This window comes from Bombina bombina, chromosome 4 (genome assembly GCF_027579735.1).
Source record: "Bombina bombina isolate aBomBom1 chromosome 4, aBomBom1.pri, whole genome shotgun sequence".
Classification (NCBI taxonomy): domain Eukaryota; kingdom Metazoa; phylum Chordata; class Amphibia; order Anura; family Bombinatoridae; genus Bombina; species Bombina bombina.
In genome coordinates this window covers 21,662,517-21,689,149 of record NC_069502.1, presented here as the reverse complement: position 1 = coordinate 21,689,149, position 26,633 = coordinate 21,662,517, and the positions used below count along the sequence as shown (strand labels likewise).

The window sequence follows — 26,633 nt, the reverse complement described above, 5'->3', positions numbered from 1 at the left end:
TGAATCTCTACGACCGATAACAGAGAACCTATGAAATAGACCCCGTAGAAGGAGATCACTGCATTCAAATAGGCAATACTCTCCTCACATCCCTCTGACATTCACTGCACGCTGAGAGGAAAACCGGGCTCCAACTTGCTGCGGAGCGCATATCAACGTAGAATCTAGCACAAACTTACTTCACCACCTCCATCGGAGGCAAAGTTTGTAAAACTGAATTGTGGGTGTGGTGAGGGGTGTATTTATAGGCATTTTAAGGTTTGGGAAACTTTGCCCCTCCTGGTAGGAATGTATATCCCATACGTCACTAGCTCATGGACTCTTGCTAATTACATGAAAGAAATACTGACACAAGAGGGTGATCCTTTTTGCAACTCAATGATTCTGTTTTTGAATTGTCTTTATTTTTGCCTGACATGTTGGTGTTATATCTTTCACGTGGATGTTATAAGTTGCACTGGGTAATTACAACTGGATAATCAAAAACGGAGTCTGTCTTTATTTCAGGCTGCAAAGCAACAAAATGTGATTATTTTCAAGGGGGGGGGGGTGATACTTTTCAATACCCACTGTATATATATATATTGCATCTGGGCATATGACACAGGGAAACATATTTAAGGTAACAAAATCAAGGTCTGCAAATGAGAACAAAGCACTTTAAAATGGCAGTCAACATCTTCATGTACCATGACTTGGGACCAGATGAGAAAAAAACACAACACGTGAATGGTGGTAATGCTAAGTTGGGGCCCATCTATATCCCCCTACATAGAAATGCTTCCTCATGCAGTTTTTTTTTACTATTTATCCAGTATAAACATCGTAACAGAAGTCAATGATATCAACAAATTGCTTTCAGTTTTAGGAAATATCGTGCTTGTAATACGGTTATGTAAGGTCCTACTTGGGCAAAAAGAACAGAATGATTGCTATTATTACTAAATTGGAATCTACAAAGTGTTTAATAATTGTCAGTAACTGAAGCCTGCATTGTTGTCTGAATAGTTTTAACCTAAAGTTTCTAATATTTATCCTTCAAGAGTAACGGCACGTGTGTTTATCAATGGTCTCAGCCTTCCACTAAGTCTTGTAGTGACCTCCAACAGCAACACTATTTAAAATGGCAAAACATAAACTATTTATCTGGCCACAAAGTCTTCCAGCTTAGCTTCCTCCGTTCTGCAATTCTTTGGTGAGACTTCTGATGGCCAAGGAGACTAGTCTTCTGACGAAAACTCTTGCCACATTCAAAGCAGACAAAGGGCCTCTCACCCGTGTGAGTTCTCTGATGGACAGTGAGGTGAGAATTGACACTAAAGGATTTGTGACACTCAGGGCACTGGTAAGGCCTCTCCCCTGTATGAATCCTTATGTGAACTTTAAGGTGGTAGGACTTTGTGAAACGTTTACCACAAACATGGCATCCATAAGGCCGTTCTCCAGTGTGTGTTCTCTGATGAACCTTAAGATGGGCACCCTTATGAAAACGTTTCTCACATACCAAGCATTTGTAGGGCCTCTCTCCAGTATGAATTCTCTGGTGAATTTTCAGTTTATAAGAGTTTGAAAACCCTTTCCCGCAGTCCCCACATATATAAGGTGCTGGCACAGCTGAATATCCCCCAATCAGTACAGGGGAAGGTTTAGAAGGGGTGAATCCACTACCAACATTCTCCTGTGAGCTACAAGTCCAGGAAGTGTGAACTGTCTGATGTAAAAGAAGAGTCTCCATCTCATTAAAACTCTGTTGGCACTGAGAACATTGGAAAGCTCTTGCCGGAGTTGGACTAGAAGGGTCATTGAAGTCATAAGCACACTGCGATATGGGTTCTCCAATTCTGTATATGGATTGGCATTTTCTGGGGCGTGGCAGTCGAACTGGAGATAGGCTGTCCCATTCCTCCTGACCATCAAGGGATTCATTTTCTAAAGACAGATTGTTGTGATGAAGCTGTGTAAGACGCTCCTCTGTTGGGCTGCTTACAAAACCGTTATCTGTTGGATTCAAATAAAAAAAGTTATAACTAAGTAGAAGAACCAAGAAGGTGACGAAACACTCAGCTGAAATATTAATAACTGTTTACAGCTGATTTAATAAGACTGTCATGAGTAGTCAAATGTTTAAAATCACAGTGTTATGCCATTATATTCAATCGCCTCCAGCTTTTATTAGTATGGTTGGAAGATGCATCAACAGTAGATTGTGGCAGTTAAGTGGGGCTTGGCAAATACTGAGTTCCAGGTCCCCATGACAATTATATATTGTGACCAGGGGCCTCCCCATAGCCTGCCAGCAATATCAAATCTCTCAGCCTTTGCTTTCATGTTAACCTCTACCTCCGCAATGTCCGCATGTGCATCCGAGAGGCAAAAACACTCATTCACAGACCGTGTCCCCCCCTTTTGTTCTTTAATGTAATGTGAGCATTTGTATTATCGAGCACATCGTTTGTGTGTTATGTCTAGCAGTGATAGTTACCTGCATGCTGCTCCCTCCGTAGCTCACCCTGATCTGTCGCTTCAACATTCACCCAGAAAGGCTCAGTCTCCCCTTCTATGGTAAGTGAGATGCCTGATCTCATGGATTTGTCACCTGAGGATACAAACATACCAAGTCAACAAGCGCGCAATTCTACGTCTATAGTGGTCAATAGTCTTTGTGTACAAATAGTGTGAGTATTAAAAACTAAAATATGTATACTTACTATATCAGCGCGCAGAATCTGTTGGTGCTCTACAAATAAATAATAATAATATATACATCTAAAATGAAGAAATGAATACATTTTCTGCTTTTATCCACATGGTCATTATATTATTTGTCTACCAAAGTAGATTATATTAGACAACAGTGTACTGAGACCTTCATCCAATAATAATGATGTCATTATAACATCCTCCTTACAATCAGTATCAACATCCATTCTGACATTTAGATTTGTTTTGCTAATTATGTTTTTGTATTAGAATGTTCTTCTTTTAGGTCTAGCCCAGCTGTTTTATTTGGCACTATAATATTCAGTACACCTATTTATTCCACCTGTAATTAGATCAAGGAACCCATAACCGATGTAAGGAACAGGTTTCTCACTGGTACTCAATGGGGCCTATCTATCAAGTTCAGAATGGAGCTTGATGCCCCGTGTTTCTGGCGAGCCTGCAGGCGGTCACAAAGACCGCTGCTCCATAACCTGTCTGCCTGCTCTGAGCAGGCGGATAGACATCGCCGGAAATCAACCCGATTGAGTACGATCAGGTTGATTGACACCCCGCAAGCCTGCAGGGGGTGGCATTACACCAGCAGCTCTTGTGAGCTGCTGGTGCAATGCTGAATATGGCGAGCGTATTGCTCGCCGTATTCAGCGAGGTCTGGCGGACCTGATCCGCACTGTCGGATCAGGTCTGCCAGACCTTGATAAATAGGGGCAATTGTCTCTATATATATCTGAGAAAGCATTTATAGATATATTGTATTGTATTGCTTGTATTAGGGATACTTCATGTCAACTGATGTCACAATAAAGAAAGTTTCTTATCTTTTGAGAAATCAAAGTTTGTTTTGTAATCTCAGGGCACAAAAAGGAAATGACCAGCAGGTACAATGACAGATATAGACCAGCAGTAGGTAATGACCAGCAGGTACAATGACAGATATAGACCAGCAGTAGGTAATGACCAGCAGGTACAATGACAGCTACAGACCATCAGTACACAGCAGTAGGTAATGACCAGTAGGTACAATGACAGATATAGACCAGCAGTACACAGCAGTAGGAAATGACCAGCAGGTACAATGACAGCTATAGACCAGCAGTAGGTAATGACCAGCAGGTACAATGACAGCTATAGACCAGCAGTAGGTAATGACCAGCAGATACAATGACAGATATAGACCAGCAGTAGGTAATGACCAGCAGGTACAATGACAGCTATAGACCAGCAGTAGGTAATGACCAGCAGATACAATGACAGATATAGACCAGCAGTAGGTAATGACCAGCAGATACAATGACAGATATAGACCAGCAGTAGGTAATGACCAGCAGATACAATGACAGATATAGACCAGCAGTAGGTAATGACCAGCAGATACAATGACAGATATAGACCAGCAGTAGGTAATGACCAGCAGGTACAATGACAGCTATAGACCAGCAGTAGGTAATGACCAGCAGATACAATGACAGATATAGACCAGCAGTAGGTAATGACCAGCAGATACAATGACAGATATAGACCAGCAGTAGGTAATGACCAGCAGGTACAATGACAGATATAGACCAGCAGTAGGTAATGACCAGCAGATACAATGACAGATATAGACCAGCAGTAGGTAATGACCAGCAGGTACAATGACAGATATAGACCAGCAGTAGGTAATGACCAGCAGGTACAATGACAGATATAGACCAGCAGTAGGTAATGACCAGCAGGTACAATGACAGATATAGACCAGCAGTAGGTAATGACCAGCAGGTACAATGACAGCTATAGACCAGCAGTAGGTAATGACCAGTAGGTACAATGACAGCTATAGACCAGCAGTACACAGCAGTAGGTAATGACCAGCAGGTACAATGACAGATATAGACCAGCAGTAGGTAATGACCAGCAGGTACAATGACAGATATAGACCAGCAGTAGGTAATGACCAGCAGGTACAATGACAGATATAGACCAGCAGTACACAGCAGTAGGTAATGACCAGTAGGTACAATGACAGATATAGACCAGCAGTAGGTAATGACCAGCAGGTACAATGACAGCTACAGACCATCAGTACACAGCAGTAGGTAATGACCAGCAGGTACAATGACAGATATAGACCAGCAGTACACAGCAGTAGGTAATGACCAGCAGGTACAATGACAGCTACAGACCAGCAGTACACAGCAGTAGGTAATGACAAGCAGGTACAATGACAGATATAGACCAGCAGTAGGTAATGACCAGCAGGTACAATGACAGATATAGACCAGCAGTAGGTAATGACCAGTAGGTACAATGACAGATATAGACCAGCAGTAGGTAATGACCAGCAGGTACAATGACAGGTACAGACCAGCAGTACACAGCAGTAGGTAATGACCAGCAGGTACAAAGACAGGTACAGACCAGCAGTACACAGCAGTAGGTAATGACCAGCAGGTACAATGACAGCTATAGACCAGCAGTACACAGCAGTAGGTAATGACCAGCAGGTACAATGACAGCTATAGACCAGCAGTACACAGCAGTAGGTAATGACCAGCAGGTACTATAACAGCTATAGACCAGCAGTACACAGCAATAGGTAATGACCAGCAGGTACAGTGACAGCTATAGACCAGCAGTAGGTAATGACCAGCAGGTACAATGACAGATATAGACCAGCAGTAGGTAATGACCAGCAGGTACAATGACAGATATAGACCAGCAGTAGGTAATGACCAGCAGGTACAATGACAGATATAGACCAGCAGTAGGTAATGACCAGCAGGTACAATGACAGATATAGACCAGCAGTAGGTAATGACCAGCAGGTACAATGACAGATATAGACCAGCAGTAGGTAATGACCAGCAGGTACAATGACAGATATAGACCAGCAGTAGGTAATGACCAGCAGATACAATGACAGATATAGACCAGCAGTAGGTAATGACCAGCAGGTACAATGACAGATATAGACCAGCAGTAGGTAATGACCAGCAGGTACAATGACAGATATAGACCAGCAGTAGGTAATGACCAGCAGGTACAGTGACAGCTATAGACCAGCAGTAGGTAATGACCAGCAGGTACAATGACAGATATAGACCAGCAGTACACAGCAATAGGTAATGACCAGCAGGTACAGTGACAGCTATAGACCAGCAGTAGGTAATGACCAGCAGGTACAATGACAGATATAGACCAGCAGTAGGTAATGACCAGCAGGTACAATGACAGATATAGACCAGCAGTAGGTAATGACCAGCAGGTACAATGACAGATATAGACCAGCAGTAGGTAATGACCAGCAGGTACAATGACAGCTATAGACCAGCAGTAGGTAATGACCAGCAGGTACAATGACAGCTATAGACCAGCAGTACACAGCAATAGGTAATGACCAGCAGGTACAGTGACAGCTATAGACCAGCAGTAGGTAATGACCAGCAGGTACAATGACAGATATAGACCAGCAGTAGGTAATGACCAGCAGGTACAATGACAGCTATAGACCAGCAGTAGGTAATGACCAGCAGGTACAATGACAGATATAGACCAGCAGTAGGTAATGACCAGCAGGTACAATGACAGATATAGACCAGCAGTACACAGCAGTAGGTAATGACCAGCAGGTACAATGACAGATATAGACCAGCAGTAGGTAATGACCAGCAGGTACAATGACAGCTATAGACCAGCAGTAGGTAATGACCAGCAGGTACAATGACAGCTATAGACCAGCAGTAGGTAATGACCAGCAGGTACAATGACAGATATAGACCAGCAGTAGGTAATGACCAGCAGGTACAATGACAGCTACAGACCAGCAGTACACAGCAGTAGGTAATGACCAGCAGGTACAATGACAGATATAGACCAGCAGTACACAGCAGTAGGTAATGACCAGCAGGTACAATGACAGCTATAGACCAGCAGTAGGTAATGACCAGCAGGTACAATGACAGATATAGACCAGCAGTAGGTAATGACCAGCAGGTACAATGACAGATATAGACCAGCAGTACACAGCAGTAGGTAATGACCAGCAGGTACAATGACAGCTATAGACCAGCAGTAGGTAATGACCAGCAGGTACAATGACAGATATAGACCAGCAGTAGGTAATGACCAGCAGGTACAATGACAGATATAGACCAGCAGTACACAGCAGTAGGTAATGACCAGCAGGTACAATGACAGATATAGACCAGCAGTAGGTAATGACCAGCAGGTACAATGACAGCTATAGACCAGCAGTAGGTAATGACCAGCAGGTACAATGACAGCTATAGACCAGCAGTAGGTAATGACCAGCAGGTACAATGACAGATATAGACCAGCAGTAGGTAATGACCAGCAGGTACAATGACAGCTACAGACCAGCAGTACACAGCAGTAGGTAATGACCAGCAGGTACAATGACAGATATAGACCAGCAGTACACAGCAGTAGGTAATGACCAGCAGGTACAATGACAGCTATAGACCAGCAGTACACAGCAATAGGTAATGATCAGCAGGTACAATGACAGGTACAGACCAGCAGTACACAGCAGTAGCTAATGACCAGCAGGTACAATGACAGCTATAGACCAGCAGTACACAGCAGTAGGTAATGACCAGCAGGTACAATGACAGCTACAGACCAGCAGTACACAGCAGTAGGTAATGACCAGCAGGTACAATGACAGATATAGACCAGCAGTAGGTAATGACCAGCAGGTACAATGACAGCTACAGACCAGCAGTACACAGCAGTAGGTAATGACCAGCAGGTACAATGACAGCTATAGACCAGCAGTACACAGCACTAGGTAATGACCAGCAGGTACAATGACAGCTATAGACCAGCAGTAGGTAATGACCAGCAGGTACAATGACAGCTATAGACCAGCAGTACACAGCAGTAGGTAATGACCAGCAGGTACAATGACAGCTATAGACCAGCAGTACACAGCAGTAGGTAATGACCAGCAGGTACAATGACAGCTACAGACCAGCAGTACACAGCAGTAGGTAATGACCAGCAGGTACAATGACAGCTACAGACCAGCAGTACACAGCAGTAGGTAATGACAAGCAGGTACAATGACAGATATAGACCAGCAGTAGGTAATGACCAGCAGGTACAATGACAGATATAGACCAGCAGTAGGTAATGACCAGCAGGTACAATGACAGATATAGACCAGCAGTAGGTAATGACCAGCAGGTACAATGACAGCTATAGACCAGCAGTACACAGCAGTAGGTAATGACCAGCAGGTACAATGACAGGTACAGACCAGCAGTACACAGCAGTAGGTAATGACCAGCAGGTACAATGACAGCTATAGACCAGCAGTACACAGCAGTAGGTAATGACCAGCAGGTACAATGACAGATATAGACCAGCAGTAGGTAATGACCAGCAGGTACAATGACAGATATAGACCAGCAGTAGGTAATGACCAGCAGGTACAATGACAGATATAGACCAGCAGTAGGTAATGACCAGCAGGTACAATGACAGCTATAGACCAGCAGTACACAGCAGTAGGTAATGACCAGCAGGTACAATGACAGCTACAGACCAGCAGTACACAGCAGTAGGTAATGACCAGTAGGTACAATGACAGATATAGACCAGCAGTACACAGCAGTAGGTAATGACCAGTAGGTACAATGACAGCTACAGACCAGCAGTACACAGCAGTAGGTAATGACCAGCAGGTACAGTGACAGCTACAGACCAGCAGTACACAGCAGTAGGTAATGACCAGCAGGTACAATGACAGCTATAGACCAGCAGTACACAGCAGTAGGTAATGACCAGTAGGTACAATGACAGCTACAGACCAGCAGTACACAGCAGTAGGTAATGACCAGTAGGTACAATGACAGCTATAGACCAGCAGTACATAGCAGTAGGTAATGACCAGCAGGTACAATGACAGCTATAGACCAGCAGTACACAGCAGTAGGTAATGACCAGCAGGTACAATGACAGCTACAGACCAGCAGTACACAGCAGTAGGTAATGACCAGCAGGTACAATGACAGCTACAGACCAGCAGTACACAGCAGTAGGTAATGACCAGCAGGTACAATGACAGATATAGACCAGCAGTACACAGCAGTAGGTAATGACCAGTAGGTACAATGACAGCTACAGACCAGCAGTACACAGCAGTAGGTAATGACCAGTAGGCACAATGACAGCTATAGACCAGCAATACACAGCAGTAGGTAATGACCAACAGGTACAATGACAGCTATAGACCAGCAGTACACAGCAGTAGGTAATGACCAGCAGGCACAATGACAGCTAAAGACCAGCAGTACACAGCAGTAGGTAATGACCAGCAGGTACAATGACAGATATAGACCAGCAGTAGGTAATGACCAGCAGGTACAATGACAGATATAGACCAGCAGTAGGTAATGACCAGTAAGTACAATGACAGATATAGACCAGCAGTACACAGCAGTAGGTAATGACCAGTAGGTACAATGACAGATATAGACCAGCAGTAGGTAATGACCAGTAGGTACAATGACAGATATAGACCAGCAGTAGGTAATGACAAGCAGGTACAATGACAGCTATAGACCAGCAGTATACAGCAGTAGGTAATGACCATCAGGTACAATGACAGCTATAGACCAGCAGTACACAGCAGTAGGTAATAACCAGCAGGTACTATAACAGCTATAGACCAGCAGTACACAGCAGTAGGTAATGACCAGCAGGTACAATGAAAGCTATAGACCAGCAGTACACAGCAGTAGGTAATGACCAGCAGGTACAATGACAGGTACAGACCAGCAGTACACAGCAGTAGGTAATGACCAGCAGGTACAATGACAGTTACAGACCAGCAGTACACAGCAGTAGGTAATGACCAGCAGGTACAATGACAGCTATAGACCAGCAGTACACAGCAGTAGGTAATGACCAGCAGGTACAATGACAGCTATAGACCAGCAGTACACAGCAATAGGTAATGACCAGCAGGTACAATGACAGCTACAGACCAGCAGTACACAGCAGTAGGTAATGACCAGCAGGTACAATGACAGCTACAGACCAGCAGTACACAGCAGTAGGTAATGACCAGCAGGTACAATGACAGCTATAGACCAGCAGTACACAGCAGTAGGTAATGACCAGCAGGTACAATGACCGGTATAGACCAGCAGTACACAGCAGTAGGTAATGACCAGCAGGTACAATGACAGCTACAGACCAGCAGACAACACCGCAGTAGGTAATGACCAGCAGGTACAATGACAGCTACAGACCAGCAGACAACACCGCAGTAGGTAATGAACAGCAGGTACAATGACAGCTACAGACCAGCAGTACACAGCAGTAGGTAATGACCAGTAGGTACAATGACAGCTATAGACCAGCAGTACACAGCAGTAGGTAATGACCAGCAGGTACAATGACAGCTATAGACCAGTAGTACACAGCAGTAGGTAATGACCAGCAGGTACAATGACAGCTATAGACCAGTAGTACACAGCAGTAGGTAATGACCAGCAGGTACAATGACAGCTATAGACCAGCAGTACACAGCAGTAGGTAATAACCAGCAGGTACAATGACAGCTATAGACCAGCAGTACACAGCAGTAGGTAATGACCAGCAGGTACAATGACAGCTATAGACAAGCAGTACACAGCAGTAGGTAATGACCAGCAGGTACAATGACAGCTACAGACAAGCAGTACACAGCAGTAGGTAATGACCAGTAGGTACAATGACAGCTATAGACCAGCAGTACACAGCAGTAGGTAATGACCAGCAGGTACAATGACAGGTATAGACCAGCAGTACACAGCAGTAGGTAATGAACAGCAGGTACAATGACAGCTACAGACCAGCAGTACACAGCAGTAGGTAATGACCAGTAGGTACAATGACAGCTATAGACCAGCAGTACACAGCAGTAGGTAATGACCAGCAGGTACAATGACAGCTATAGACCAGTAGTACACAGCAGTAGGTAATGACCAGCAGGTACAATGACAGCTATAGACCAATAGTACACAGCAGTAGGTAATGACCAGCAGGTACAATGACAGCTATAGACCAGCAGTACACAGCAGTAGGTAATGACCAGCAGGTACAATGACAGGTACAGACCAGCAGTACACAGCAGTAGGTAATGACCAGCAGGTACAATGACAGCTATAGACCAGCAGTACACAGCAGTAGGTAATGACCAGCAGGTACAATGACAGGTACAGACCAGCAGTACACAGCAGTAGGTAATGACCAGCAGGTACAATGACAGCTATAGACCAGCAGTACACAGCAGTAGGTAATGACCAGCAGGTACAATAACAGGTATAGACCAGCAGTACACAGCAGTAGGTAATGACCAGCAGGTACAATGACCGGTATAGACCAGCAGTACACAGCAGTAGGTAATGACCAGCAGGTACAATGACAGCTACAGACCAGCAGACAACACCGCAGTAGGTAATGACCAGCAGGTACAATGACAGCTATAGACCAGCAGTATACAGCAGTAGGTAATGACCAGCAGGTACAATAACAGCTAAAGACCAGCAGTACACTGCAATAGGTAATGACCAGCAGGTACAATGACAGCTAAAGACCAGCAGTACACAGCAGTAGGTAATGACCAGCAGGTACAATGACAGATACAGACCAGCAGTACACAGCAGTAGGTAATGACCAGCAGGTACAATGACAGGTACAGACCAGCAGTACACAGCAGTAGGTAATGACCAGCAGGTACAATGACAGCTATAGACCAGCAGTACACAGCAGTAGGTAATGACCAGCAGGTACAATGACAGCTATAGACCAGCAGTACACAGCAGTAGGTAATGACCAGCAGGTACAATGACAGCTACAGACCAGCAGTACACAGCAGTAGGTAATGACCAGCAGTACACAGCAGTAGGTAATGACCAGCAGGTACAATGACAGCTACAGACCAGCAGTACACAGCAGTAGGTAATGACCAGCAGGTACAATGACAGCTATAGACCAGCAGTACACAGCAGTAGGTAATGACCAGCAGGTACAATGACAGCTATAGACCAGCAGTACACATCAGTGGGTAATGACCAGCAAGTACAATGACCGCTATAGACCAGCAGTACACAGCAGTAGGTAATGACCAGCAGGTACAATGACAGCTATAGGCCAGCAGTACACAGCAGTAGGTAATAACCAGCAGGTACAATGACAGCTATAGACCAGCAGTACACAGCAGTAGGTAATGACCAGCAGGTACAATGACAGCTATAGACCAGCAGTACACAGCAGTAGCTAATGACCAGCAGGTACAATGACAGCTACAGACCAGCAGTACACAGCAGTAGGTAATGACCAGCAGTACACAGCAGTAGGTAATGACCAGCAGGTACAATGACAGGTATAGACCAGCAGTACACAGCAGTAGGTAATGACCAGCAGGTACAATGACAGCTATAGACCAGCAGTACACAGCAGTAGGTAATGACCAGCAGGTACAATGACAGCTACAGACCAGCAGTACACAGCAGTAGGTAATGACCAGCAGGTACAATGACAGCTACAGACCAGCAGTACACAGCAGTAGGTAATGACCAGCAGTACACAGCAGTAGGTAATGACCAGCAGGTACAATGACAGGTATAGACCAGCAGTACACAGCAGTAGGTAATGACCAGCAGGTACAATGACAGCTACAGACCAGCAGTACACAGCAGTAGGTAATGACCAGTAGGTACAATGACAGCTATAGACCAGCAGTACACAGCAGTAGGTAATGACCAGCAGGTACAATGACAGGTATAGACCAGCAGTACACAGCAGTAGGTAATGACAAGCAGGTACAATGACAGCTATAGACCAGCAGTACACAGCAGTAGGTAATGACCAGCAGGTACAATGACAGCTATAGACCAGCAGTACACAGCAGTAGGTAATGACCAGCAGGTACAATGACAGCTACAGACCAGCAGTACAGAGCAGTAGGTAATGACCAGCAGGTACAATGACAGCTACAGACCAGCAGTACACAGCAGTAGGTAATGACCAGCAGGTACAATGACAGCTACAGACCAGCAGTACACAGCAGTAGGTAATGACCAGTAGGTACAATGACAGGTATAGACCAGCAGTACACAGCAGTAGGTAATGACCAGCAGGTACAATGACCGGTATAGACCAGCAGTACACAGCAGTAGGTAATGACCAGCAGGTACAATGACAGGTATAGACCAGCAGTACACAGCAGTAGATAATGACCAGCAGGTACAATGACAGCTATAGACCAGCAGTACACAGCAGTAGGTAATGACCAGCAGGTACAATCACAGCTATAGACCAGCAGTACACAGCAGTAGGTAATGACCAGCAGGTACAATGACAGCTAAAGACCAGCAGTACACAGCAGTAGGTAATGACCAGCAGGTACAATCACAGCTATAGACCAGCAGTACACAATAGTAGGTAATGACCAGCAGGTACAATGACAGATACAGACCAGCAGTACACAGCAGTAGGTAATGACCAGCAGGTACAATGACAGCCATAGACCAGCAGTACACAGCAGTAGGTAATGACCAGCAGTACACAGCAGTAGGTAATGACCAGCAGGTACAAAGACAGCTATAGACCAGCAGTAAACAGCAGTAGGTAATGACCAGCAGGTACAATGACAGCTACAGACCAGCAGTACACAGCAGTAGGTAATGACCAGCAGGTACAATGACAGCTACAGACCAGCAGTACACAGCAGTAGGTAATGACCAGCAGGTACAATGACAGATACAGACCAGCAGTACACAGCAGTAGGTAATGACCAGCAGGTACAATGACAGCTACAGACCAGCAGTACACAGCAGTAGGTAATGACCAGCAGTACACAGCAGTAGGTAATGACCAGCAGGTACAATGACAGCCATAGACCAGCAGTACACAGCAGTAGGTAATGACCAGCAGGTACAATGACAGCTATAGACCAGCAGTAGGTAATGACCAGCAGGTACAATGACAGCTATAGACCAGCAGTACACAGCAGTAGGTAATGACCAGCAGGTACAATAACAGGTATAGACCAGCAGCACACAGCAGTAGGTAATGAACAGCAGGTACAATGACAGCTATAGACCAGCAGTACACAGCAGTAGGTAATGACCAGCAGGTACAATGACAGCTATAGACCAGCAGTACACAGCAGTAGGTAATCACCAGCAGGTACAATGACAGCTACAGACCAGCAGTACACAGCAGTAGGTAATGACCAGCAGGTACAATGACAGCTACAGACCAGCAGTACACAGCAGTAGGTAATGACCAGCAGGTACAATGACAGCTATAGACCAGCAGTACACAGCAGTAGGTAATCACCAGCAGGTACAATGACAGCTACAGACCAGCAGTACACAGCAGTAGGTAATGACCAGCAGGTACAATGACAGCTATAGACCAGCAGTACACAGCAGTAGGTAATGACCAGCAGGTACAATGACAGCTACAGACCAGCAGTACACAGCAGTAGGTAATGACCAGCAGGTACAAAGACAGCTATAGACCAGCAGTAAACAGCAGTAGGTAATGACCAGCAGGTACAATGACAGCTATAGACCAGCAGTACACAGCATTAGGTAATGACCAGCAGGTACAATGACAGCTATAGACCAGCAGTAGGTAATGACCAGCAGGTACAATGACAGCTATAGACCAGCAGTACACAGCAGTAGGTAATGACCAGCAGGTACAATGACAGCTATAGACCAGCAGTACACAGCAGTAGGTAATGACTAGCAGGTACAATGACAGGTATAGACCAGCAGTACACAGCAGTAGGTAATGACCAGCAGGTACAATGACAGCTAAAGACCAGCAGTACACAGCAGTAGGTAATGACCAGCAGGTACAATGACAGATACAGACCAGCAGTACACAACAGTAGGTAATGACCAGCAGGTACAATGACAGCTATAGACCAGCAGTACACAGCAGTAGGTAATGACCAGCAGGTACAAAGACAGCTACAGACCAGCAGTACACAGCAGTAGGTAATGACCAGCAGGTACAATGACAGATACAGACCAGCAGTACACAGCAGTAGGTAATGACCAGCAGGTACAATGACAGATACAGACCAGCAGTACACAGCAGTAGGTAATGACCAGCAGGTACAATGACAGCTACAGACCAGCAGTACACAGCAGTAGGTAATGACCAGCAGGTACAATAACAGCTATAGACAAGCAGTATACAGCAGTAGGTAATGACCAGCAGGTACAATGACAGCTATAGACCAGCAGTACACAGCAGTAGGTAATGACCAGCAGGTACAATGACAGCTACAGACCAGCAGTACACAGCAGTAGGTAATGACCAGCAGGTACAATGACAGCTATAGACCAGCAGTACACAGCAGTAGGTAATGACCAGCAGGTACAATGACAGCTATAGACCAGCAGTACACAGCAGTAGGTAATGACCAGCAGGTACAATGACAGCTACAGACCAGCAGTACACAGCAGTAGGTAATGACCAGCAGGTACAATGACAGCTACAGACCAGCAGTACACAGCAGTAGGTAATGACCAGCAGGTACAATGACAGCTACAGACCAGCAGTACACAGCAGTAGGTAATGACCAGCAGGTACAATGACAGCTACAGACCAGCAGTACACAGCAGTAGGTAATGACCAGCAGGTACAATGACAGCTATAGACCAGCAGTACACAGCAGTAGGTAATGACCAGCAGGTACAAAGACAGGTACAGACCAGCAGTACACAGCAGTAGGTAATGACCAGCAGGTACAATGACAGATATAGACCAGCAGTAGGTAATGACCAGCAGGTACAATGACAGATATAGACCAGCAGTAGGTAATGACCAGCAGGTACAATGACAGCTATAGACCAGCAGTACACAGCAGTAGGTAATGACCAGCAGGTACAATGACAGCTATAGACCAGCAAGTACACAGCAGTAGGTAATGACCAGCAGGTACAATGACAGCTATAGACCAGCAGTACACAGCAGTAGGTAATGACCAGCAGGTACAATGACAGCTATAGACCAGCAGTACACAGCAGTAGGTAATGACCAGCAGTACACAGCAGTAGGTAATGACCAGCAGTACACAGCAGTAGGTAATGACCAGCAGGTACAATGACAGCTATAGACCAGCAGTACACAGCAGTAGGTAATGACCAGCAGTACACAGCAGTAGGTAATGACCAGCAGTACACAGCAGTAGGTAATGACCAGCAGTACACAGCAGTAGGTAATGACCAGCAGGTACAATGACAGCTATAGACCAGCAGTACACAGCAGTAGGTAATGACCAGCAGGTACAATGACAGCTATAGACCAGCAGTACACAGCAGTAGATAATGACCAGTAGGTACAATGACAGCTATAGACCAGCAGTACACAGCAGTAGGTAATGACCAGCAGGTACAATGACAGCTACAGACCAGCAGTACACAGCAGTAGGTAATGACCAGCAGGTACAATGACAGCTACAGACCAGCAGTACACAGCAGTAGGTAATGACCAGCAGGTACAATGACAGCTACAGACCAGCAGTACACAGCAGTAGGTAATGACCAGCAGGTACAATGACAGCTATAGACCAGCAGTACACAGCAGTAGGTAATGACTAGCAGGTACAATGACAGCTATAGACCAGCAGTACACAGCAGTAGGTAATGACCAGCAGGTACAATGACAGCTACAGACCAGCAGTACACAGCAGTAGGTAATGACCAGCAGGTACAATGACAGCTACAGACCAGCAGTACACAGCAGTAGGTAATGACAAGCAGGTACAATGACAGATATAGACCAGCAGTAGGTAATGACCAGCAGGTACAATGACAGCTACAGACCAGCAGTACACAGCAGTAGGTAATGACAAGCAGGTACAATGACAGATATAGACCAGCAGTAGGTAATGACCAGCAGGTACAATGACAGCTACAGACCAGCAGTACACAGCAGTAGGTAATGACCAGCAGGTACAATGACAGCTATAGACCAGCAGTACACAGCAGTAGGTAATGACCAGCAGGTCCAATGACAGCTATAGACCAGCAGTACACAGCAGTAGATAATGACCAGCAGGTACAATGACAGGTATAGACCAGCAGTACACAATAGTAGGTAATGACCAGCAGGTACAATGACAGCTACAGACCAGCAGTACACAGCAGTAGGTAATGACCAGCAGGTACAATGACAGATACAGACCAGCAGTACACAGCAGTAGGTAATGACAAGCAGGTACAATGACAGCTACAGACCAGCAGTACACAGCAGTAGGTAATGACAAGCAGGTACAATGACAGATATAGACCAGCAGTAGGTAATGACCAGCAGGTACAATGACAGATACAGACCAGCAGTACACAGCAGTAGGTAATGACAAGCAGGTACAATGACAGATATAGACCAGCAGTAGGTAATGACAAGCAGGTACAATGACAGATACAGACCAGCAGTACACAGCAGTAGGTAATGACAAGCAGGTACAATGACAGCTACAGACCAGCAGTACACAGCAGTAGGTAATGACCAGCAGGTACAATGACAGCTATAGACCAGCAGTACACAGCAGTAGGTAATGACCAGCAGGTACAATGACAGCTATAGACCAGCAGTACACAGCAGTAGGTAATGACCAGCAGGTACAATGACAGCTATAGACCAGCAGTAGGTAATGACCAGCAGGTACAATGACAGCTACAGACCAGCAGTACACAGCAGTAGGTAATGACCAGCAGGTACAATGACAGCTATAGACCAGCAGTACACAGCAGTAGGTAATGACCAGCAGGTACAATGACAGCTATAGACCAGCAGTACACAGCAGTAGGTAATGACCAGCAGGTACAATGACAGCTATAGACCAGCAGTACACAGCAGTAGGTAATGACCAGCAGGTACAATGACAGCTATAGACCAGCAGTACACAGCAGTAGGTAATGACCAGCAGGTACAATGACAGCTACAGACCAGCAGTACATAGCAGTAGGTAATGACCAGCAGGTACAATGACAGCTATAGACCAGCAGTACACAGCAGTAGGTAATGACCAGCAGGTACAATTACAGCTATAGACCAGCAGTACACAGCAGTAGGTACTGACCAGCAGGTACAATGACAGATACAGACCAGCAGTACACAGCAGTAGGTAATGACCAGCAGGTACAATGACAGGTATAGACCAGCAGTACACAGCAGTATTTAATGACCAGCAGGTACAATGACAGCTATAGACCAGCAGTACACAGCAGTAGGTAATGACCAGCAGGTACAATGACAGCTATAGACCAGCAGTACACAGCAGTAGGTAATGACCAGCAGGTACAATGACAGCTATAGACTAGCAGTACACAGCAGTAGGTAATGACCAGCAGGTACAATGACAGCTATAGACCAGCAGTACACAGCAGTAGGTAATGACCAGCAGTACACAGCAGTAGGTAATGACCAGCAGGTACAATGACAGCTATAGACCAGCAGTACACAGCAGTAGGTAATTACCAGCAGGTACAATGACAGCTATAGACCAGCAGTACACAGCAGTAGGTAATGACCAGCAGGTACAATGACAGCTACAGACCAGCAGTACACAGCAGTAGGTATTGACCAGCAGGTACAATGACAGCTATAGACCAGCAGTACACAGCAGTAGGTATTGACCAGCAGGTACAATGACAGCTATAGACCAGCAGTACACAGCAGTAGGTAATGACCAGCAGGTACAATGACAGCTACAGACCAGCAGTACACAGCAGTAGGTATTGACGAGCAGGTACAATGACAGCTATAGACCAGCAGTACACAGCAGTAGGTATTGACCAGCAGGTACAATGACAGCTATAGACCAGCAGTACACAGCAGTAGGTAATGACCAGCAGGTACAATGACAGCTATAGACCAGCAGTACACAGCAGTAGGTAATGACCAGCAGGTACAATGACAGCTATAGACCAGCAGTACACAGCAGTAGGTAATGACCAGCAGGTACAATGACAGCTATAGAAGATAGGAGTGATCACAGCGCCAAAAGGCCTAAGGGTATGTATACACACAGATGCAGTGAGGTAGGATTGAGTACTAAATGAAATTTATTATATACAGTTTGGACTAGTTAAAAATAGAGTAATAAAAACAGTAAACCTGATTTCCAGCAAGGAAATCTGACATAAAAGCTTAACAGCTGTATAGGGAGAACTGTTAAATTACTCCCACTTATAATAATATTAAAATTATTAAACCATAAAACACTGCATAAAAACAACTAATCAATGTTAACCCAGCCCCAGGTTATGGGTACAGGTGAATAAGGAAGTATTCCGATACGTGAGTGAGCAGGTGGAAAGCCACCTACTTATTCAAGCCGTTAAATAGTGGCAGCAGGTTCCTGGTGGCGCTATTTAAAACGGCTGTAAAAGACTGAAAGGTAAAGTGCTAGAATGTTTAGCACAGTAGAGATCAGTTAACAGTTATGGATCCATATCTGAGGATTTGCCACGGTATAGATCCCAAAAAAGGAGTGCTTGACATACGCCGCACTCGAATTAGAGTCTATGGCACCAAGTTCTGGCAAATCAAACAGTAATATCAACAATGCCTAAGTGTGATTTATAAGTGATAACACGAAAGTGCTGGGTGTGTGACAAACAATAGAACACGTGAATAGGTGCGTTTCAAATAAGCAATAAAAATGCTGGCGATGATTACACAAAATCTAGTACAATGCTAGCATTAGTTACACAAAAAGATAGATTTAAAATTTAACAAATACTTATAAAAAATCCAGATGGATATCCCCAAAAAATATATATAAAATTGGTGTTCAACAAAGGATAATAAAGAGCAATGCAGTTCAAAAATATCAGTGAAAAAGATGTCAGTGAAAAGTTGTCAGTAAAAAATATATATATATAGTCAGTGAAAAAATATATATACACGGTGGCACTAAAAAATCCAGAGGAAATCCTATTCAGCCGAAAAAACGTGATGGAAAAAATTGATGGTTAAAGGAAAAAATGATGATTTAGATAACAAAATAATTTGCAACAAAGTGTGTCAGTGAAAAATAAAAAACACGTTGTATCCAGTGGTGAATCAAAAATGTTCAGTTTGAATTCTTTCAAAATGAATTGTGATGATAATCTGGAAAGGGTTTTCCAAAGTAATCCTTTATGGGGCTCAGCCGTTCCTAGGATTTATCATCGATCCCTAAAAATCAAAAAATAAACATAGCGTAGCACTATTGTTAGAAAGATGCGTAGAAAGATGCTTACCAATGGGTCTTCTACGCGTTTCGGTCCTCACAAGACCTTTATCAAGACTAGTTCATTGGTAAGCTAAGCATCTTTATATAGGTGTACTAATTCAATGACCGTAAGTAGCTTAAACTAATTCTACTTCCGGTTTTATCGCTACTTTCAATAGCAATTTCTTCTTGTTTTAAATGTTCTTATGTACTTTACATTTAGTATCTTAATGTTATGCTTGTGGGTGGTTTGTATCTGTGCTTATTACCCAATTTATAGTTTGTTTTGACATCGATTTTATGATGTCACTTCCGGTATATGATCCCAGGTTGGTTGGTGTAAACAAACCCGCTGTCATTTCCGGTTTACGGTTATTGAGTTATTAACTTTTAAAACTTAATTTGTTAGCTATTGAGTAGCATAACTTAATAACTTCATACATTTTCTTATAGGGGTGTGTATAGGACCCCTATCTTAATTTATACGTTTTCCACAATAAGAGTAAAGTATCTAGTGTAAGGGGCAGATAAAGTAAGGAAAGGACGTTGAACTATCATTCGATCATCAATATGTATAAACATAGACGATTGTGGGCAGGGGACCCTTATCAAAACCTATTGCGGTACAAACATATAATATATGCGTCTAATGGTCACACTAGAAGGAGTGAGTTTGTGTTGTATTTATATTAAAGTTAGTACTAAATGAAGTAGTGAAAATACAGATACATATTTTCCTAATAAATAAAATCCTGGAATCGTGATTGTTTTCCAAATACATAATCGACCTTATTTAGTTCAGTCACCATAATCGTTTTCAAATGGAGACGATTTTGCTGACGGATCGGTATGGATCTCTACCGAGATCTGAGGTTCTAATATGTTCCTAGTCGGTAGATATGGTGCCCATAGGCTGGTGACATATTGTCTAAAAGATAGACAGAGATCTCGACCCGAGATTGGGGGTTAGGTCATATCTAGGATGGTTATTGCCCCTAATCTTGTAGCTGAGGGTTATCATAACTATTAGGAGCACAAGAGCTCTAATCTTATAGGTAATATGATTCCCTAATTTCTAAAATTGGATATCGTTTTATTTCATGTATTGTTACTAGAATAGCAAGGTAGCTACATTCCTTGTCTGTACGTGAGGATGGATGAACTGAAGATTGATAAATTCTAGGAGCTAGTTATGTTCAATATAGTCTTATTACTGATGCTAGTGGTATTGTTTATTTAAAAGAGCCGTAAGTGGATCACTAACAGTCAGGTCATCAGTCTATAAGAAATGCCCAATTTCAAGAATATTTATTTAGTCTTGTGTCTCATTTTAAGCTATAGTTCAAAAGGGGTCTAGATACCAATGCGATATTAGAGGTTCCAGAATAGAAGTGAGGTTGCTAATGGTGGTTTACTTAAGAAAGGAGAATTTTTATATGGTATATTATGTGAGAAGGAAAATGTTTGGTGGACGTGAAACCATAAGCCCATAGGCTGGCATTAGTTGAGTCCAAACACATAAATTGGCATTAATTAAATAGATAGGTGAGGTCCTCTCTGTTGTTCAGACCTTTCGGATGAAGGCAATCCATTAGAAAGATCCATTTGGCCTCAGCTTTGAGGAGGGTTTTTTCAAAATCCCCTCCTCTCCAATTTTTTATCACTTTCTGTATGCCCATAAACTTCATCTCTTGTATTTTGCCATTATGTTTGGTGGCAAAATGTTTGTACAGTATCGTGTCTTTATCCTGTTTTTCAATTAACCGGATATGCTCTCTTAACCTATCTCTGAGGCTTCTCGAGGTCTGACCAATGTATTGGAGGCCACAGGAGCACTCTATGAGGTAGATGATACCTGTATCCTGGCATCTGATAAGGTCCTTGATCTTAAATTCTTCTCCAGTCTGCGTTGATTTGAATATTTTTGTTTTAACCCCTCTTTTACAAGCTTTGCAGCTTGGACACGGAAAGAAACCTTTAATTGGTTTTCCTTGTAAACTTTGCATGTTGGGTTTTTTCTTTCTTAGCAGGCTTGGAGCTAGTCTGTTTTTTAGATTCCCGGTCTTCTTGTATACAAAACTTGGTTGGTCTGGGAGTTTTTCTCCAATAATATCATCGTTTTTCAACAGATGCCAGTGTTTTTTAAAAATTGTTTCCATGATGTGCCGATTTCTGCTGTACTCAGTAATCATTGGTACATTGAGGGTCTCCTCTGTTCCGTATTTCCTCCTCTCTTTGTATTTTGTTAATTCCTTTCTTTCCACTTTTCTTACTTCCTCTATCTTACAGTCCAATTCTTCCTCCTTATAACCTCTTTCAATGAATTTTTCTTTCAGACGTGTTGCTTGTTGTTCCCATTTTTCAATGTTGGAGCAATTTTTTCGAACCCTTAGGAGTTGGATTTTGGGAATATTCTTTTTCCACTTTTCATGATGGCAACTTTCGTAGTGTACATAATTGTTGCTGTCAACTGTTTTGAAATGTGTGGAAGTTTCCCATTTGTCGTTTTTCACTTCTATTTGTAGATCTAGAAAGACAATTTCTTTTAAGCTCCAAGTATGGGTGAATTTGAGGTTCAAGTTGTTCTGGTTCATGATCTCGATCGTGTAAAGTAGATCTTGTATTGAACCTTTCCAGATGATTAGAATATCATCTATGTATCTGCGGTAGAGGACCAGGTCCGCGCTCGCTGGGCAGGAGTCCCAGAAGATACTCTCCCATTTGCCCATATACAGGTTGGCGTAGCTGGGCGCGAACCTGGTCCCCATGGCTGTACCGCAGATTTGTTGGTAATAGACCCCCTCGTTACAAAAATAATTATGCTGTAGGATGTATTGAATACTATCCACTATGAACTTAGCCTGTTCTTCTAACATCTCTGGATCTTTTCTCAAAAACCATCTTACTGCTTCAAGTCCCTCTATGTGGGGTATACTGGTGTATAAAGCAGCGACGTCACAGGTCGCCATAATATATCCATCTTCCCACGGGATTTCTTCCAAGATATTTAAAACTTGGGTGGAGTCTCTCAAATAGGACGGGAGGGATCTTACATACTTCTGGAGATGTTGGTCGACGTATTCTGACAAGTCGCTGGTGAGTGATCCAATTCCGGAGATGATTGGGCGACCAGGTGGCTCTTTGAGATTTTTGTGTATCTTAGGCAAGTGGTATATTATGGGTGTTAACGGATATTTGATGTCCAAATAGCTGTATTCTTTTTCATCCAATATGCCTGATGTTTTTGCTTTTTCTAGAAGTTCCTTCAGTTCTTCCTGGAACCTATTCACGGGATCGTTCCTGAGCTTTAGGTATGTCGTCTGATCGTTGAGTAGGCGTTGGTTCTCTGCCATATACTTCTCTCTATCCAAGATGACTATACCTCCACCTTTATCAGCTGGTTTAATCGTTAATTGGTTGTTGTTCTCTAGTCTCCTGATTGTTTCTGTATGTTGCTTTGATAGATTTGGTTTAATTCTTTTCAAGCTTTTTTGCTTGATATCTCTAATATCTTTGGTGACCATTATTTCAAATGCCTCAATGGCATTTCATTTCGCATAGGTGGAATAAAACCTCGATTTTGGTTTTAACCCTGTGTGTATATAGGGGTCCTCAGCATTTGCTGATGTATAGCTTTTTGTTGATACCGGGTCCAATGGAGTTTTTAGGAAGTACCTTTTTAGGGTTAATTTCCTTACGAAATTCTTGGTGTTCATGAATGTTTGAAATTTGTCCATACTTCTTGCTGGAGCAAATGAGAGACCATATTTCAAAATCTCTCTTTCCTCTTTGTTAATTTCATATGTGCTGAGATTAAAAATACCATCTCCAATACTTTTATTATTGTTTGGAGTGTATGATGTAGTTGCTATCTGTATAGATTCTTTATCATCCAGCATCCTCTTTTCTTCATCATTTGTTTCTAATTTCTTTTTTGTTTTTTTGCCTCCACGTTTTCCTCTGGTCTTTTTCCTTTGGTTTAGTATTGTTAGATTTGAGGTTTCTTCTTTTATTTTATTTGTTTGTCTTTTGCTGTTGATGGATTCATCCTTAAAAAATGTGATGAAGAGGCAGTTTGATTTAAACTTGTTCCCAAATTTGTGTCAGCATTCTGTGCCGTTCTGTTAGAACCTTCATTTTGTCTAAATACCATGTCTGGTTTTTTAGAGATTGTCTTAGTATGTGATTCATAGGTTCTTCTTTCATGGTCACCATGCATTCCATCTTTTATTGGCAAAGTTTCGTTATCCCAATTCCCATGTCTCGATCCAGCGTTGTAATAGTCATTGCTTTGATCTCTTGTATGTCTTTGATTACCAAAGTAATTTTGGGAATTGTTCCATCTTTCTCCTCTGTGTTGACGTTTATGTGCCCTTCTATAGTGCCATGCAGGATATTGTGTTTGGCTGTGGTTATCTCTATCTCTAAAGTTGTTTCTATAGTTGTTCCTATAGAATCTCTGATAGGGTGCCTTATCCCATGGTCTTAGAGGACTGTCATACTGTCTGTAGTATGGTTCTGGTCTGTAATGTTGTGACCCTCGCCACTGTTCGTCTTCCCTTCTGTAATTGGAACTATCTCTATAGTTAATATCTCTATCACATTCATATCTATTGGGACTATAGTCCGAGTACATCCTATCTCTTTGAAATCTGTTGGTATATGATTTTTGTGGGCGAGGTCTATTTTGCCTTAATTGTTGTGTGTGCTGATTTGTCACTTCAAGTTGTCCTTCATGTGTCATATTACCATTACATTGTTCTATTGTATTCCCCCCCGTGGTCTCATTGGTTAGTGTGGAATCTACAATTTCAATACTTTCATTAGCATTAATTCTTTTTCCGTCTAATTCTCTCTTTAGTTTTTTGGTTTTCTTTGTGATTACATCCTCTCTAATTTTTGTCACTTTTTTGACTAAATTTATTTTCTTCTCAGAGATATCAATCCCAGAGCTTTCTAGGTTCATCAATATCTGTTCATCCTCTTTAATTTCAGTATCAGTTTCGTGTAGTAATTCATCCCAATAATCAATAATAATATTCATTAAGGTGACAGAAGCGGTTGATAGAGCTTCTGTCCATCTTTTAGAGTATTTGGGTTTGGATATTGGAAAAGCACAATCTTTAGTGACCATTAGACCTTTAGGTATAATGTTGAGTTCAATACATTTTCTAAGAAATGATATATCAGCTTTGTACTTAACTTCTGATATTAATGATTTCTCTAAGTTTTTGAAAATGGTTTGGGTGTCCAAACAATCATCTCCTTCTTTATCTGTAAAACATGCATCGAGGTCAAGAGAAGAATTTAAGATCAAGGACCTTAAGATCAAGGACCTTATCAGATGCCAGGATACAGGTATCATCTACCTCATAGAGTGCTCCTGTGGCCTCCAATACATTGGTCAGACCTCGAGAAGCCTCAGAGATAGGTTAAGAGAGCATATCCGGTTAATTGAAAAACAGGATAAAGACACGATACTGTACAAACATTTTGCCACCAAACATAATGGCAAAATACAAGAGATGAAGTTTATGGGCATACAGAAAGTGATAAAAAATTGGAGAGGAGGGGATTTTGAAAAAACCCTCCTCAAAGCTGAGGCCAAATGGATCTTTCTAATGGATTGCCTTCATCCGAAAGGTCTGAACAACAGAGAGGACCTCACCTATCTATTTAATTAATGCCAATTTATGTGTTTGGACTCAACTAATGCCAGCCTATGGGCTTATGGTTTCACGTCCACCAAACATTTTCCCTCTCACATAATATACCATATAAAAATTCTCCTTTCTTAAGTAAACCACCATTAGCAACCTCACTTCTATTCTGGAACCTCTAATATCGCATTGGTATCTAGACCCCTTTTGAACTATAGCTTAAAATGAGACACAAGACTAAATAAATATTCTTGAAATTGGGCATTTCTTATAGACTTATGACCTGACTGTTAGTGATCCACTTACGGCTCTTTTAAATAAACAATACCACTAGCATCAGTAATAAGACTATATTGAACATAACTAGCTCCTAGAATTTATCAATCTTCAGTTAATCCATCCTCACGTACAGACAAGGAATGTAGCTACCTTGCTATTCTAGCAACAATACATGAAATAAAACGATATCCAATTTTAGAAATTAGGGAATCATATTACCTATAAGATTAGAGCTCTTGTGCTCCTAATAGTTATGATAACCTTCAGCTACAAGATTAGGGGCAATAACCATCCTAGATATGACCTAACCCCCAATCTCGGTCGAGATCTCTGTCTATCTTTTAGACAATATGTCACCAGCCTATGGGCACCATATCTACCGACTAGGAACATATTAGAACCTCAGATCTCGGTAGAGATCCATACCGATCCGTCAGCAAAATCGTCTCCATTTGAAAACGATTATGGTGACTGAACTAAATAAGGTTGATTATGTATTTGGAAAACAATCACGATTCCAGGATTTTATTTATTAGGAAAATATGTATCTGTATTTTCACTACTTCATTTAGTACTAACTTTAATATAAATACAACACAAACTCACTCCTTCTAGTGTGAACATTAGACGCATATATTATATGCTTGTACCGCAATAGGTTTTGATAAGGGTCCCCTGCCCACAATCGTCTATGTTTATACATATTGATGATCGAATGATAGTTCAACGTC

The 26,633-nt window shown here is 42.8% G+C and overlaps 1 protein-coding gene across 1 annotated transcript in view; it reads right to left on the bottom strand.

Moving 5' to 3' along the window:
• Positions 1–639: 639 nt before the first annotated feature.
• The window catches only part of LOC128656803 (uncharacterized), a 262,897-nt gene continuing 236,903 nt past the window's right edge, over positions 640–26,633 (bottom strand). Inside the window, exons 8-9 of the mRNA XM_053710962.1 lie at positions 2,483–2,596; positions 640–1,998 (exon numbers count right to left, since the gene is read on the bottom strand). Of these exons, the coding sequence (XP_053566937.1) occupies positions 1,139–1,998; positions 2,483–2,596 (974 nt within the window). The 3' untranslated portion in view covers positions 640–1,138. The remainder of the gene's footprint in view (positions 1,999–2,482; positions 2,597–26,633) is intronic.